At 46.7% G+C, this 17,561-nt stretch overlaps 1 protein-coding gene across 1 annotated transcript in view; it reads left to right on the top strand.

Annotated features, from left to right (window-relative positions):
• PRKAR2A (protein kinase cAMP-dependent type II regulatory subunit alpha) overlaps positions 1 to 17,561 on the top strand; it is a 610,052-nt gene that overhangs the window by 529,965 nt on the left and 62,526 nt on the right. Inside the window, exon 9 of the mRNA XM_078661792.1 lies at positions 3,390 to 3,455. Within this exon, the coding sequence (XP_078517918.1) occupies positions 3,390 to 3,455 (66 nt within the window). The remainder of the gene's footprint in view (positions 1 to 3,389; positions 3,456 to 17,561) is intronic.

Genomic DNA, 17,561 nt, shown 5'->3' with positions numbered 1-17,561 from the left:
GCTGAGCAGTTTGCCAATTTCTTTTTCCGAGTATGTGCCAAAGGTTGACCATGTAGCCTTGTTTTTTGGTTCAGTGGGTGCTAGGCACTGGGGTTTGGAGTAGAGGCTTGCGTCGATGAGGAGATCACTCTTTATGTTGTCAGTTTTTTGGATAAAGAAAGCGCCGAAGTCTTCACAGGACGGTGCCTCACGCACAGTGTTGACTGGTGGGGGTTGACCCTTGGATTGTGCTTTGATTAGCTCAAACAGTTTTCTCGGGCGGTTTTTTGCTTGGTCGAGCTGGAGGCTGAAGAAGTCTGATTTTGAGCGTTTTATTTTCCTGAAGTAGGCGTTTCTCTTTTTCTTCAGATCTTTTAGGTGCATTGCAGAGGGCGCTGATCTCCAGGTACGCTCCGCCATTCGCATGTCTCGTCTATCCTCATTGAGACTCCCGTTGTACCATGGATTGGAGATTTTAGTAGAGACTCTTTTTAGCTGCATAGGTGCAGCCTCATTGACTATTGAGGTCATAGCGTTGAGATATTGGTCAGTCAGGGTTTGAACGTCCGTAGCGCCAGTCGGCGGGCGTAGGAGATTGCAACTGTTAGGGGGCAAAGAGCCTGGGTTGAGTTTTTTCAAGTCTCTTTTCCAGACTTTGGGCTTGGGGAATTGAGCCGGGTTAACTTTAACCTTTTCATTGATGAAGAATGTGACAATATGATGATCTGACCAGTCACAGGGTTGGATGGACTCGAGTTGGATAGAGTCTTCATTGGAGATGATCAGGTCGAGTATAGAACCTTTCTCGTGGGTCGGGCTGTTGCATATTTGGGTGAGGTTAAGGGCATCGAGGAAACTTTTAAGACTATTTACCACCGCGTCCTTGCGATCGTTCCTGTGGAGGTTGAAGTCACCAAGGTATATTTGGGTGAGCTGCCGTCCGGCATTGGTTGAGATCATGTCCACATAATGGCAGCCTATGGGGCTTGTCTGTCCACTTCTTCCTCTCTCTCATTCCAGAGGGTTTTGCTGTTAAAGGCAAGGTTTTTCTCTGTAGAAAACCCTGGACAGGCTGTGCTGTTTGTGGATTTTGGTTGAATTTCTAGTTGAAGTACTGGACAGTGTAGCCTGTGGATATAGGCTGCATTATCTGTCTTTAAATTCTCTCTTAAGTGTCGATGCAGTTCTGCATGTTTTGACAACTTAAGAGATTATTTTTGATTGCTCCGGGGTCCACGCACATGGGCGGGACTAATCACTAGATTATGACTATACACAGAGATACCCCTACTACAGAGCTGTGGTTACAGGACAGGAACTACTCCTTGTTCATGGAAACCACCGCAATGGAGCGCACAACGCTAGCCCCTCCTCCGGATCGCCCCTCGGGATTCTGGTACTTGTAGTTCAATAGTGGATCACCCAGGTGGGTGCAAGTCGGTACTTGTTGGACTGATGAATCTCTAGACCCGATACATGTCCCGGGTTTTTGGGTATCGCCCGAGACATGGCTCGGGTTTCGGGATAACTTCCCTCATCAGCAGAGAAATGGTTAGGGGTGGAGGAGAAGGCCGCCAAACAACCGTCAATGGCCTCGATGCCCGAACCGGCACGCAGGGCAGCATCCAGGAGCCCGTCGGCTCAAAGCTCAAGGGAGCCAATTAATTGAAACCACCGCAATGGAGCGCACACCGCTAGCCCCTCCTCCGGATCGCCCCTCGGGATTCTGGTACTTGTAGTTCAATAGTGGATCACCCAGGTCGGTACTTGTTGGTCCTTGTTCATGCCTGCCTTGGTGGTCATCTGGAATCCCAGAACTGTGTGGAAAAAGGCCTTCCCGGACAAACCTTTCTGTAGCTAGCAATTTCTGCCTGAATGCTTATTTCTGGCCTTAGGATGGTAGATGGCACACACATTACCAGAATATGGTAATTGGTCAAGTGGATGTTCTGTGAAACAGCATTCATTGGCTATGTAGAGAATAGCCATTGTTCTTCTACTGGATAGGGGTTAAGCAGTGAACAACCAAGGTGCATCGCATCTTGTTATTAGGTCTGCTGCTATATGTCTGCTAATGTGGAATGTAGCAAGACAAGCCAGTGTCTGGGTACAAGCCACCACAGCCTGGGCTTATATCCTGGTTTATCCCACGTGTGCCACAAACCCTCCTGTTCTCTCTTACTTTTAAAAAGAGATGTATTTTTTGCCCACCACCTTAGGTTTACCTTCGTTTCTCACTTAACATTTGGCATTGACTATCTTCTCGATGTGTAGGAAACGCTGCCATTGAAGTGAGTTATTGTGCCCTGGCTCCATTTCCCACCACTCGTATCCCCAGACGCTGAGGGCCATCATGCCCCAACTGAAATGGCACTCGCTCATATTCTGGTAGCTGGAATGGTGGTTGTGCCTTGCTCAGGACAAAGGGACGAAAATGCTGTGTTTTACTCATAATTTGTGCACATATTTTCAGATATGATCTATCGTATGCATCAACTTTTGAAGAATAAATCAAAATTCCTGTTGCATAAAGTTGCAGTTGCCTCTGCACCTCGCTAGTTGTCACCCCAAGAGGAACAAGCATTGGCATAGCTAATAGGTCTTGCTTTTGGGACCTTATAAGTGTTAAGCCATGCAACACTTGATGTTGTTGCACCAAGGATATTGTGCTGGATAACCAAACACTTATATGGTCCCAAAGGCGAGATCTATTGGCTATGCCAGTGCTTCTTATACATTGACATAAAGAATAACTACTTACAATTCATTTAGAGAACTCCCCTACAAATAACTGACTGAAGCAGCTACCAGCAGAAGGCATTCTAGGCAGTGAAAGCTTTAAAGGGACAGGACACAATTTCCGCTCTTTCAATGCAAGCCTGTTATGCGTTTTTTCTCATTCTTTATACACCACACAGCAAGTTTTACTATAGATGCTGCAATGCAGTTTAAGAAGTGGTTCTTTTTTCCTTATGCTTTAAGACTGGAATTTAGAAAACCTTGCCTATCATAGCTTTGAGGAGGTGCCTAGAAACCTATTGGCATGTTAGATTCCTCAATGTGTGATAATTTATGGGCACTTGTAAGACATATCTTGTTAAAGAAGTGTTACAATGAGATCCACAAACGCAACTGGAAATTAATTTAAACCCCGCGCACGCGCCAAAATACAAAAAAAGGAGACTGTAATAACAGATGAATGCCACAGGACGCAAAGCAAAAACTGACACTGGGAATAGATGATGCAATGAATTGTAGTACATAACCTTTGAGAGGCAATCCTGCTGAAGAGTGTATGTAATTTATACAGAAATGTAAATTGTTTTGTAATGGGAATTGCATGATTAGAAGATCATCATTGTATGCAGTTGTGCCGAGAAATACTAAAGTTGTGTTTTTGTACCTTGCAGGGTGAAAAAGCGGACTGCTTTTTCATTGTAGAATCGGGGGAAGTCAAAATCATGCTTAAGAGCAAGGTATGTATTTTAATTTGGTTAAGTCTCAGTTGCTTTGAGTTTTCCTGCATTAAGGTTGGACAGTTCTTCAAAGGAGCTTGTGTAAGAACGTTGTATTTATCAAACACTATGAACATGCTTATTCTCTGAAATGTAAATATGCTTTTATTTCTTCTTGCAATTCAATTTACATATACATTCGTATTACAGGTGGGTGAGCATTTTGTTGAGTTTGCAAATACATGTGGAATTAATCGGCTGAAAAGCCTTATTAGGGCACGCCGGCGACAATGCATGTGCTGTCACATGCGAAAGCTTTGACTTAGGGCTTGAAGCCCCCCACTCCAAACTACATACCATTAATTGGCTTCGTCTTCACTCTCATTTTGTTTCATTGGTCAGTGGCGCTGGTTTCATTAGTCTGGCTCACAACAGACTACTTTACTAGGATTTAGATTTCACCTTTTTAGAGTTGATACACACACCAAAGCATTGCAGAGAATCATCTGCGTGCGTTTCCCCCTGTTTTTGTTTTAGTCTCTGCAGTGCATGTTTGCAGGCTGTCTTTGTTGCCTGTTTTTTTTTTCCTCCATGCCCCTTTGTGATGTGTTTTCCTTCTTGTGCTCTGCCCTGTAGGAACGTGGCTCGGTATAAACTATACCAAAGTAAGGTATACTGCGCTTTACAGAGGCTAAAGTAGATCATACTAATGCTCTCTTGTGGTAGTGTGGGCAGGGAGTTGGGTGTATTAGAGGGCAGTGCTAAGCTTTTGTTTTACACACACAGGCAAGAAATGATTATACACACTCCATGGCTAAATCCCAGACCAATGGTTTGAAAAAATATAACTTCTAGTATATTTATTTTATAGAACCAAAGATACTTTGTTTGCAGTAAAATACGTTTTGCAATTTCACTGTTTTCAAATATCAAAAGTGGACACTTAGTGATTTTTACAATGCTATCCTATGGGAGGAAACACAATCGGCAATTTGCACTTAAGTAAACGATTTACGAAGTTAAGCTTTTGGATGAACAATCCGTACCAGACAAGGTTCAGGTAAGAACCCTCAGTACGGTTTTGGAACCCGCCCCGCCAAACTTACATCTCCAGGGGCCCAGGGGCGCCCGGGTGTGTAGGAATGTGCCCATTTTTACATGGTTACCTCTCCCCCCACCCCTTCCACTTTTTGCCTGACACATGATGCACTTTTGACTTGGTGTGCCCTGGGTCCCTTCCAATCAGGTTCCCAGGGCCTGTGTTCTTTCCCAAAGTTGTACCTTTGTACTCCCAATTGGCACATCCCTGGCCACAGGTAAGCCCCTTGTAAAGGTACCATGGGTAACAAGGGCACTGTGAGACATTGTCCATTCTTAGACATTGTAAGTGTAGTAAAGCCATAAAGAGTATATGGTCTTGGAGATGGTCAATACGAACTCCACAGCTCCATAATGGCTTTTGTAAAACCTGGGAAGTTTGGTAGCAAACTTCTCAGCACATTAAACTCACACTGATGTCAGTGTGGGATTTAATGTAAAATTCACTCAGGGGACATCTTAGAGATGCCCCCTGAAAAACTACCGGCCCTGGAGTGGTTCCTGAATGGCTGCCCGCCATTTGCCACCACCAGACAGGTTCCTGGACCCCTGGGTATTATATTTTTATTTATTTAAAAAGTTTTGTATATCGCAAACATGACCCAAGCGGGTATCAGAGTGCTTTATATATGGATTGCGGGAGACATCGGAGGATAGCTGTAGGCAAAAAGAAACAATATACAACAGGAACAAGAAAAGCAAAATACAGCAGGATCAAAATGACAAAGTGGCGGTAACAAGCGTCAGTTAGTAGCTAGAACACCTAAATAGGTTCGGAGGCAGAAGGAGTAAATCTTCTAGTTGAGCGCATTGTTCATTAGAAGGGCCTTAACTTCCCTTTTGAAGGCAAATGTTGAGGGAATCAGTCCTGTTTCCGTTGGCAAGGAGTCCCAGATTCTCAGGGCAATGCCAGAGGATGTAAGATTGTATGTTTTCAGTTTTTTCAATTTCTTCGGCTTAAGAAGCAGTGTGTTGGTACTCCTTGAAAGTCTGGTTGCAGCCTGAGAGTACGAGCTTGTTTTTCGGGTAGAGTGGTGTATTGGGCTCTGTGGGACATACATGCAGTTTTAAAGAGGATCCTTGCCTCAAAAGGAAGCCAGTTGAGCGATTTCAGGTCTGGAGAGATGTGGTTGGTTTTCTTGGAACCAGTGATGAGTCTGGTCGCCGCATTAAGTGAAGCTCTGAAGGAGGCTAAGCTGAGTTTTAGCAGTCCGCATAGGGTAACACTGCCGTATTCTAGTCTAGAGATGACTAGTGCTTGCACTGCCGATTTGAAGTCATCTTGGGGAAGGTAGGGTTTGAGTTTTCTTAAGATGCTCATTTGGAAGTTCGCTCCTTTGGTAGATGCTCTGATGTGATCGTGCATGTTAAGGTTATCTAACACCACTCCCAGTGATTTCGTGGAGTCAATTATGAGTGGTGTGCAGTTGAGAGCGGTAAGGTTACTTAGATATTTCACCACAATGGGGGTTTGCGTAGTAGATGAGATGAAGAGAAATTTCCGTTTTGAGGGCGTATAGTTTGAGGTGGTTTGAGGTTAATGAATTTAGGGTTTTGAGCAGGGTTCCCTTGAGAGACTTTGTCTTCGGGGGAGGATATTTTCATCTACAGTTGGGTGTCAACCGCATACATGTGATATTGGATGTTAGATGCTTTGAGGATTACAGTCAGTGGTTAAATTAAAAAGTTAAAGAAAGTGGGGTAGAGTGAGGATCCTTGGGGGACACCCAGAGTGCAAGGGTTGGAGTTGGATAGAGATTGGTTGGATTTGACTCTTTGCGTTCTGTTGTTGAGAAAAGAGGCAAACCATTTAAGGTCCGTGCCTGATAGCCTCATCCTGCATTCCAAGAGGTTAAGTAGATTGTCCTGGTTGACAATGTCAGATGCAGATGAGAGATCAAGTAATATTAGTAGGCAGGTTTCATTCTGGTCAAGAAGAGTGAGAGCATCATCCACTATATGAGTGATGGCCGTTTCAGTGCTGTGGCCCGTGCGGAAGCCTGATTGGAATTAGTCGAGAAGTTGGAATTGCTCAGTGTGTTTGCACAGTTGTTCATGTGCACATTTCTCCAGGAGTTTTGCAAGGGCAGGCATGTTTGTGATTGGCCTGTAGTTATTCAGGTCTTCATGGTCCGCAGTGGGTATTTTGAGAATGGGGAGTACAAGGCCAGCCATCAGGCAGTCCAGGATCTCACCTTGAAGAAGAGAGGAGCTGATGATCTTGGACCAGAGCAGGACTAGTGATCCTATAATTTCTTTGAAGTTTGGGGTGAAGGGGGGGGGGGGGGGGATTTCATTGTAGTGATTGTTTCAGGGTCGTGAGTATGTTGAGGATGGCAGTGTTACTGAGGAGTGTGAATTGGTTCCAGGAGGCGTTGTTTTGGGGGGAGAGACAGGGCAGCGTTTGAGGGGTCATGGGCAAAGAGGAGTCAGGGGAGGGAGCGAGTTTGATTAGAGCAGACTTAAGATCTGATTCGATCTTGCTCGCCTTACTGAGGAAGACGTCTGCAACAGCATCACAGTTAGATTGAGGGAATAAAACGTGTGGAGATTGGATAGAGGTGGAATTGGATTGTGACTTAATCAGCTCAAAAAGCGGTTTTGGGCGATTTGTCTTTTTCCAGTTGGGCTTTGAAGAAGGTTTCTTCTGCTGTTCTGATGAGTTTGTGGTATGTACTTCTTTTTAGTATTAGCGTTTTTAGAAGAGCCGCGGATGGAGAGGATCTCCAGGCTCGTTCAGCTAATCTGAAGCTGCGTCTGTCAGCATTTAGGCTGTCATTGAACCAAGGTTTTGAGTCTTTGATGGGAATTCTTTTTAGTTGGAGGGGGGCAGTTGCATTCAGGGCATACATCCTGGCGTTATAGTGCTCATTGAGATTGTGAACATCGGCCATGTTTGTGGGTGGCGGTAGGGAGATATTGCAGCGAGATATGAGCTCATTAACGTTTGTATTATGGAGCAATCTGTTCCACTGTTTTTGTTTTCTAGGTTATGATCTTTTGGAGTTCCAGCTTTCAAGGATGCGGCAGTACATATAGTGATGGTCCGACCAGTCACAGGGGAGAATAGATTCGAAATGAATGGAGTTGGGTTTGGAGATGATTAGTTCAAGGATCGAGCCTAAGTTGTGCGTAGGACTATCGCTGAATTGAGTCAGGGAGAGGTTAGTTAGGACGTTTTTAAGAGTGTTAACCGCTTGATCTTGCTGGTCATTCCAATGGAGATTGATGTCACCAAGGAAGATCTGGGTTCTGTGTCGGCCCAAGTTGGAGGAGATGGTCTCCATAGTTTGTTAAATGAGGGGGAGGTTGTTTCCTGGTGGGTGGTAGAAGATGTGCAAGGTGCATAGGGGTCTGTGTGTGATAATGATGACTATGCCTAGGTACTCACAGTATGAGAGAATAGCTGCACTGGACTGTTTTGCTGAAAGAGAGTTGTGGTAGATACAAGCTATGCCACCTCCAGTTTTCTTTGCTCCATCAAGTCTGATAATGTTGTGTCTGGGAGGGACTAGAATGTCAAGGATGGGGCCTGAGTCTGTGAGCCAAGTTTCAGTAAGGATGAGGAAGTCAAGTTCTTGAGCAAGGATGAGATCTGCAAGGTCCGTGGCATGATTCACCGCTGATCTACAGTTGAGTAACATACATTTCAGGTGTGATTTGTTGTCAATGATCAGGGGCTGCGTAGTGGGGATCTTCATGAGGTTATTAATGTTTAAGGCATTGGCGTTGAGTCTGGGCGCTCTGAGTGTTAGAGGTGATGCTTTGGATTGCCTCCGATTTCCGTTGCTTGGGATAGGCCAAGCCAGAGGCATTTAAAGGAGCTGTTAGCGAAGTTCTAAGAGGGAATGATATGAGTGTAAGAGGGGCGTTGTAGGCTCGGAGAAGGGAGAGAATGTCTGTTTCTGATAACTGATTTTTTTGGCTCTGGAGGGTCTAGAAGGGGCATTCGGGTAGGAAGTGGACTTCCAGGACTGGGCTGGAGGTTTCGGCCCAGGCCACTCAGTAACATAGTGGAAGGAGGTGGAAGATTATGGTGGATTTGGATCATATGCCGGATCTCTTGCAAAGTCTTGTTGGAGGAGAGCTCGAAGGCCAGCACATCAGTGGAATTAATGAGATTTTGAATGATAATTTTGAGATTTAGGAGTTCCTGGTTTATTTCCTTGAGCTTAGCGTCAGGGTCCGGATGTGGTTTATGGGTCTTGTGGAGGGGAGGAGGAGGGTTGATCACCAGGGAGGACGGAGGTGAGTTCCCAGCCAAGGGATGCAGGTGGGGGCATCATCTGAGGAAGAGATCCATCTCTGATCTATGGGAGAGCAAGTTCATTGGGCGCTGGAAGGGATGTTGGGGGGGAGCTCAGTTCCTGGTGGAGAGTGGGCAAGTCTTCTGTGGGGAGATTGATTTATGTAGGATAGAGCTAGTGAGCGAGGCGCTTGGAGAGGTGTAGGTGAGGTGATTGGCGCTAGGGATAAAAATTGCTCAAGTATTACGGACATGAGGTCGTTCATGTCAGGGCACGGTGGGTGAGTCTGGTTTGGTAGAGCCCGGGCGGCCCTCTGAGTGTTGCTTGCGGAAAGTGAGGCAATCATAGGGAGGTTGTGGCACTCTATCGAGGGGTCAGGGTGGGCCTGAGTCTGAGGCAGGGGAAGGACGTTTCTAGAGTGACAAGGAGTGTCGCTTTGGTTTTTAAAGAAGGCGAATCTGTCATCAAAGATGCCCAGGTTGCGATCTATGGCCTGAATTAGTATAATCCCATTGTTATAAATGGAAATGGTAGCATTTGTTCTAAATGTGGGTGACGTCCGGCCAGAAGTCTAAGACCGTGAGTAAACTTCTTAGCCGAGGCGATTCCGAGTAAAGAGTGTAGCGCTATTCTCCATTGAGCTCTATTAGTGTAAAATATCAGGTCGCTAGTAATAGCCCCTTTTTTGGTAGAAATAGGAGTCAGAGATGAGGGTTTCAGGGTTAGCCTTGAGTAGTCTGTGTTTCAATGATTTAATCGTGTTTTTAGAGAGGTTAGTTGGATATTTAATTATGCAGCTGTTCGTACCTAACTTCTCTAGTCTGGGGTCCATTCTGGACTGTGCGAGGAAGGGCATGGTGGAGAGAGAGTAGGTTGTGCGGCTTAGAAGAGATGTTGGGGTGAACAGGGTTCAGTATGTAATCCACGCCGAGAGGGTGTCTTGTAAGGCCAGGTGGGATTAGTAGAGGGCCGTAGCGTTCCAGCGGATGGTAATAATAGCAGTAGTAGCATTAATATTGCCTCTAAAGGTGCAGTTATTTAAAGGAGTGGGATTCCAAGAGGTGCCAATGATGGTCACTTTCCACTTCACCTACCACAACATAGCTGTCTTCTATCACATCCAACCGCAGACGCAGGATGTACTATTAACATTCATGAAAAAAGGAAGCCTAGATAGACTGCTTTATGTGTGCGAGAGAGGGTTAATGTAGTGCCATTGCCGTGTGAGACTGGGGGAGCCAAGAGGAGTCTCCAAGAAGGTATGTGGGCTTGCAGAAGCTCCTTAGATCTGGGAGCTACCATGCTAGCATAATTAGGTTTAAGCGATAATAGGTGTCCTGCAATTATGTTAACACAATGTTAGAGCGCAGCGATAGGTCAGCGGGAGAAGGAGGACTCCATGGAAGACTTAAGGCCTTTTGATGCACCCATGTTCAGGTAGCGGCCGTTTTAGAAAATTCAGGGTTGTGAGATTACAGTGAAGAAGAACAGGTTAATTCAGAGATGAGCAGGGGGTGGCCATTTTAGAAAAATCAGGGTTGTGTGACCGTTGTAGAGAATTCAGTGTTTTGCGATTGCGTTGAAGGAGATCAAAGGCACTTACCCAATCCGAGGTGGGCGAGACCAGGCAGCTCGTTGCGTTGGATCTGACAACTGTTTTCGCCCTCAGGGGTCAGAGAGCAACAGGCATTGCAGAGCCAAGTGTAGTGCGTCGCGGGAGGTCAGGATGACTATTCGGAACAGAGAGCTTCAAGCCCAGCTGGGCAAAATCAGGGCTTCGGTAAAATATAGCAAAATCAGAACCACATTAAGACGGGAGTAAGGTGCGTCGCGGGAGGTCGGTTCAATCATCATAGTCATGTAAATGGTGAAGTCGTTCTCGGTGATGGCAGGCTGGTGATGGGGGAGAGGGGCAAAGGGCAACAGGAAAAGCAAAGGTAAGCCCGGCGGCAAAGACCAGTCATTATAGCCCATGTGAGTGGGGCGGGCAGGACCCAGTACACCCCAGTCGTCCGTAGATCGTTGGCCGCAGTGTTGTGGCGCAGAGGTGGGAGGGGGGGTCAATGAGCAGGCGGGAGAACCAAGGCAGACCATGACCCAGCACACCGGTCGGGGGCCAAATCTGACGACTGGCGCAGCCGATTCAATGCTGTAGAGACCATCAGTGGAATAGCAAGCACAAGCTCATCCACCTCTCTCTGGCGGGTTGAACTCGAGGCAGTCGGTGCAGTCGAAGCAGGGAGGTAGTGCTGGATGTAGGGCTGCCCTGCTACCGTCGCACCGGGGCCGAACAGTATGTACCTGGACGGTCACAAACGCGTTTTGCCTGTCCAGTAAGCACAAGGACGGTCCCCGCGCACCGCGGCGGACCCAGAGTGAACAGCCCTTGAAGACCGTCAGTTGTCAGGTTCAGGATAGCAGCAAGGCAGGCTGATCAGTACACGCCAGGAGGGACACAAACGCATAGGATAGAGCCTCTGCTCTCTGGGTCCAGAAACAAAGCCCATCGTGGGCAGAGGTGTCATGCCTCCTCTCCCAGGATAGACTGGGTCCCCAAAAGGGGAAGCTTCAAAGGCCTACCTCCCTTGTAAGCTGTCCCTGTCTTTTGCTGACCCCAGCAACTGGCCCCCACCAGTTCTAACCTCCACTTTAGGTTTGAGAATCAGTTGGAAAACCGAGCTAGGTGGATTGGTGTGCCCACAATTGCCAACCCCACCCCTCAGGTGGGGGAGGCGAGGTGAAGCTTACATCACACTCCCCTCCATCTTGGAAATGAGGGGACCCAACCAATTAGGAAGAGGCTTCTGCCCCCCTCCCTCTGGAGGAAGTCATAATTGGGGGTGTACTCACCCCAAGGAAGGGATCCATTGGTTCTGACTTGTACACTTGTCTAACACCCCTAAATTTCGTCTTTAGGGTCGACCTCGAACCTTGCCTCCTCTGATTTGAAGAAGAAAGAAGGACCGAAGATCCTTGCTGACCCGGGAAGAAGAGGGCACTAACTGTTTTTTCCCCAGCCCTACCGGCCTGTCCCGACTTCAACCTGCCTACAGCGAAAACCCCGGCAAGTCCAGCAGCCGCCCAGAGGAACTGCCCAGCAGTCATCTAACAGAGTGTCTCCCGTGAGCACAGGATTTGCTCAAGCAAAGATTCAACCACAGAATCTGGATCCAGGCGGCTCTTAGATTCTGCACCACTCTGTACCCGGTGCCCACAGCCCGGGTTCGAGTGACCCAACACCACGAGGAGGTCTCCCCAGTGATCCTGGCCTGGGATCTGGTGATACCCTCCTCTCTCAAGCCTCAAGACTGCGCCTGCAGTCTCAACCTGAAGGGTCCTCCCGACTGCAACCAGAGCTTATAATAAAACCCAATGCCATAAGACACCCCTCCACCTGATGCCTCACGTCCTTGTGTGGCCCAACCAAAGGTGTCCAGGCATTCTCCCAAGAACCCAACTTACCTCTCCAGTCCGTGGTTGCCTTCAGGAAGTCTCCCTGCCCGAGCCTGCAGCCTCTTTGCTGTACCTTAAGATATCCCCCCTGGAATCCACAGTGTCCCTGACGCCTCATGGCACACTGCACCTGGACCCCTCTGAGCCGTTGGTGGTGAAGCTCCTGTGCTGATTTTTGTTACCTGCAGTGCTGACCTCAACCCCAGGAGCTTTGTTCCCACAGCCGAGTGGCATGCCTGTGAGCAGTCCCTGACCGAAGACCCCTCTGCCCCATTGGCTGACATTGGGCCCCTGCACTCTTCATTTGGCAGCCCCAGTGCCGCTGGTGGTGCAGTTTGAGTGCCTACCTAGACCGACCTTGGGGAACAATGGTCCAAACTCCCACTCGTGAGTTGAGTACTTACCTGTGAAACTTATAACCTGTTTTCTACCTTAGGAACCAATGTTATGAGTTTTTGTTGCTAAAATGCTCAACGCGTGGAACTGCTGTTTTGATTTGGAGAAAAATTAACTAAACTACAAACCTTAAAAAGTTTTACTTACCTTGTACTGTGAGATATCCGATGTGGTATCTAGGCATACCACCCTGAGTAGTTGATGTAATCTGAAAGTAATGCAAAAGTATTCCAAAAGTAATTACTGTGTAATTTAAACTGCTTTTTGAACCAATACAAACCTGTGGCGATCGCCAATTCAACCACAACTGCATTTCCTTTTAAAGTCTTGCATTTGAGAGTATACTTCACTTACCTATGCCAAATCCTGCTAGGTTTTAAAATAAAACATAACTATACCTTTTTTATACTTTATCTAATTGGTCTGGATTCTGCCCTTGAGTGTGTACCATCAGTCTTGATTGAGTGAATACAATAAATGCTTAACACACACTGGATAAGCCTAACTGTTCACCCGCACTACCACAAAGAGAGCTGTTAGTACTTATTTAGTTTAGCCTCTGCTATGCCTCTGGGGACTCCCTGGACTCCGTGCACACCTTACCTTACTTTGGTATAGTATATACAGAGCCAGCTTCCTACAGGTTGTAGAGCGCCAACACCACGTTGGGTGCCCAATGGGAAACCTCAAACTTGGGGAAAAAAAGCTGCAGGCTCAGGCCAGGTGACTGGATGAAAGAAACCTACAGCTGCACAGTTATCTTGGGATGTGCTGGTGCTTCGGAACACCATTGGTAGTTTTCCCCAGGGTCTAGGGGCTCCGGATGTAGGGGAGTCCTTAGGCGTCTGAAGTCAGCTTACCATTGCAGTTGGGGGGGGGGGGGGGAGACGGTCGTAGTGCAGAGTCTGCAGGTGTCTATGTGGAGTCTGACTGCGGTCAACCCACAGGGGACTCTTGCTCAGGATCGCTGGGGAACCTTTTCTGGACCAATGGGCCTCTTGGACTCGGGCCGTGAGTGTCTGGTGCAGAGGTGGTCAACTTTGTGGTGCCACAGGCAGAGCTTTGGTCTTTACTTGTTTTTCTTCTGAACAGGTCCACTGTCCACACGAGATCAGGGGTCTTTTTAGAAGGCAGGCAGTTCTCCCAGGATTCAAGAGGTTGTTGGGCTGTGGGATAAGTCACTCTTCTGTAGCAGGATCTTAGAGGGCTGCAGACAGTCCAGTAGGACTGCAGTCAAGTTAGTTGATGTCTTCAGTCTTCGCTTCTACACGGCTCTTCTTTGTCCTCTTTTTTTTTGTAGGTCATCTGTAGTCTGAGGATTAAGGTTCAGGCGCGCCTCTAAATACTCAATTTAGGGATGTTACAGGGTTTAAAAGTTCGTAGCCAATGGGCTACTTACCTTTAGGGTGACCACATCCTTTGTATGTCCAGTCCTTCTGGAGATGGACATACCCCTAACCCTATTGGCTAAAATCCTCCAAAACAATATGGAGGATTTTCAAAGGACGAGGTCACTTCAGCTCAGGGGACTTTAGGGGTGGTCCTGGCAGAGCGTGGACACACCTCTCCTGCTTACTAATTTTCCTGCCTGATTAGGCAGTGTTGCTGAGAAAGAGAAAAAGAGAAAGCAAACCCGCTGGGAAGGGGCTCGGAGGTGTCGCACCCCTGTGGTGGTAGAAAGCTGCACAACATTCTGGGAGTGCAGAGCACACAAGGGGGGGGGGGGGCTACAGAGGGACCGAGCAGGCATTTTTAATACATCACACAGCCGGTGCCCGCTTTTTTTTTTTTTTTTTTTTACTATTAACCTGTGGGTGTGAGCTGCACATAGGGCTTTTGCCAGGTCTGCCTTCTGCCACTTATGCTTGGTATAGGGCAAAACATTTCCTGTTTTTAGAAAACCTTAAAAGTGACAGAGCTGTACTTCACAGCTCTTTCACTTTTAAGGTTTTCTGCAGACTGCATTTTAGGAGGACCCGAGTTTATTCACAGGTCTGTTGTCATGAAGGAGCTGCAGTTAGGTTTACCACCGTTCAAGGGGAAAAATACCAGCCATTTTTAAGTCTGCAAGGGCATGATACGAAATAGGACTGTAAACAAAATCGAATGTACTCCTTAGTAACATTAATTTTCTGCCTTTATTTACCTTAATTATTTTTAACTATGAAAAACAAGGGTCCTAGAACTTGATTTAAATTGATTAAAGCAGACCTACAATCATTATTCGTAAACGCTTGTTAGAGCCTCGGCATAAATTGCTCACGGTATTAATACATTCATTAAACTAAAGGTGCAACAAGCAAGAACAATATGTTGGAAACAGAGAATTTTAATTCCAAAGTATTTCAACAGTAAATTGCTGCTACTTGTAGGCTATGCAGGGTGCCTTCTTAGCAGCTGATGAGATTCTAACTTAAAACAGGTGACTACTGAAATTAGACACTGTCAACCCTCTTACGTTACTCACTGCCTCCCATCGCAATCACTCCTCTGAATGCAGGCCATTAAAACTGTATTCGCTCTCTTTTTATCTGTTTATTGTTAACTTTTGGGACTGCAAACAGAAATTTGTTTAATAAATATAATTTTATTTCCTGAATGAGGGACTACAGGCAAGACAGCCAAAGGTATTTTATCACCAAAACATTAGAGAGCATGAGAACAGCATGTGAGCAAGGAGGTTTGAACTTTCTGAGATTTTTGTGGCAGTTATAGAAGCAGAACAATTGTATTTGTGCTTCAAGTAGCATTGGTTTGTGGTTCAAAGTAAAGCTAATTCTTTTTCTGTTACCAAGGGTGGTTCGTCTCTGGATTGGACTGGGAAAGAATATAGGTTTACGAATTGAGGCAGTTTTTAACTTGTAAGGGCACACTCTATAAGTGTTTTGCAAGTTATGGAAGACTGTATGGATATGAGCTTGCTGCAGGCAATGGTTTTTAATATAAGTGATAGTAAAAACTGACCAACCACACCATAAAACAGGCCCCAAACCAGCCAACAGATTGGCTTAAACGCAGGCCAGTCAGGCCAGCCCATTGGGCGCTTGCTGACTGCCCTTTCAGCCAGTCCAACTATAGTTGCTCTTGTAAACACAGGTAGTTCTATGTCCATTTTATTGCAAAATGCAAGATCCTTTGCTTCTGTAGCAATACATTATTGTGTTCAAACCTCTAAGCAGGCTGTGCAAGCCAATTGGTAATATGATTAATAGCTGTATGCCAGCTGAATGCCTGTTTGCAAGGTTGATGGTGTATTATACAGCAATAGAAATATCAATTTAATAGTCATTTGTTTAAACATTATACCGGATATGTTGTAAATGTAAATGTTTTTGAGCTTGTAAAGCGCACTGCTACCCGTCCATAGGTCTCCTGGCGCTGTATAACTCCGGGGAACCCGTCCTGGCTTTCCCTGTGGGATGGTCCCTTGCTAGGAGTCCCCAAGGTGGAGCCAGGCATCCCCGGAATTGGTGGGGCCGCTGTGGAGATTAGGCAAGCTAATGCCCAGAGTTGCCGAGTGGAACCCCTGATTAGAGTAAGCACCGAAGCGAGAATTATCGGGTCCGCTGACCAAGGTCCACGACCCTGCCGCATTGGGAATTGAACCCTGGTCCTGGGCCGACTTCTGCTCTCGGGCCTGCCGCCTCTAACCAGTGAGCCACACTACTCCACTGAGTATGTGAGAGTTACTGTGTGTCTGTTTAACAATAAATATACTAAGGCCCAGATTCTCAAAGGTTTAGCGTCAGATTAGCGTTACTTTTTCAACTACAGGGACTTTGTCAGCTTCTTCACAACTTCAGGAGGCGCGCAAATAGAGAAGGCGGATATTTACATCAGATTCGGAGCATTCCCGAACCTATTCTCTGTCTAGGAAAGTTCCCTCACCAACGCTTCCTCCTCCGCAACCTCCACCTCTGCTGCCAGATGTGGAACAAGACTGGTCTGTAATGAAGGGCATGTGAGCCACCATGATCTTTTGGCTAGTATGTTTTTTAAGCTCTGCTTGTTACTACCGGTTAATCCCTTGCCTGACCTCAAGATGGCTACCACAGTGTTCCCTTCCACGTCATGCTCCACCTCAGAGAAAAAAACTGACTTAGACCAGACCTTGTTGTCGTAACACCCCCCCACCCCACCCACCCCCTTCCCTCCCCTGGGGACTTGTTCCTTCTGTATTGGGCAACTCTTAACTATTGTGGCCATGTGCCCTTTACCAAAGCACTCCTTCTCCCCTTGTTGGTGAGGGATCTAGCATTTATACCCTGGAGTCTGAGACCACTCTGAGAGAGTCCACAGAGTCAAGGGAGCCACACACAGCGCAGGTGTGGGAATGGCGCCTCTTTGCCAAAGCACACCCTCTCCCCTTGTTGGGGAGGGATCCAGTATGTAGCCCTGGAGTCTGGGACCCCTCTGAGAGGATCCACAGCGTAAAGGGAGCCACATATTGCGGAGGTGTGGGAATGACACCATTTCCACTGGGATCACAGCACACCAGACATTGGACACTGTTTTTCCTCGTCTCCCGGTTGTGTTTCTTTCACCCGCCCCCACCTTTTTCTCACTTTCATTCTTTGTCTACCTCCCAAGCTCCTGTCCCCTCTCCCCTTGCCTGCTTTTTCCCTTACGTATGTTTTTAACGCATGAAACTACGTTCCAGCTATATGTAACTATGCTCTGAAACTGTGTAACTTGTAACTAAGTAACTTGTAACTATGCTCTGAAACAATGCTCGGCCTCATGTAAAGCGCTCTGATACCTCCGAGTCTAGCCAGCGCTATATAAAACTTTTCAAATAAATAAAATGCTAACCTGACACAAAGCCCTTTTTGGGATTTACAAACCAAAGCAAAAAATATTTGCATTGGTTTGAATGGAAAAGTAGCAAAGCAGTGCTAAATGCTGCTTTGCATCACTTTGCGTTAAGGGGGTG

Source organism: Lissotriton helveticus, chromosome 9 (genome assembly GCF_964261635.1).
Source record: "Lissotriton helveticus chromosome 9, aLisHel1.1, whole genome shotgun sequence".
In the NCBI taxonomy this organism is placed as follows: domain Eukaryota; kingdom Metazoa; phylum Chordata; class Amphibia; order Caudata; family Salamandridae; genus Lissotriton; species Lissotriton helveticus.
Note: the sequence above shows the minus strand (reverse complement) of the source record. Positions and strands in the feature narration are given on the sequence as shown.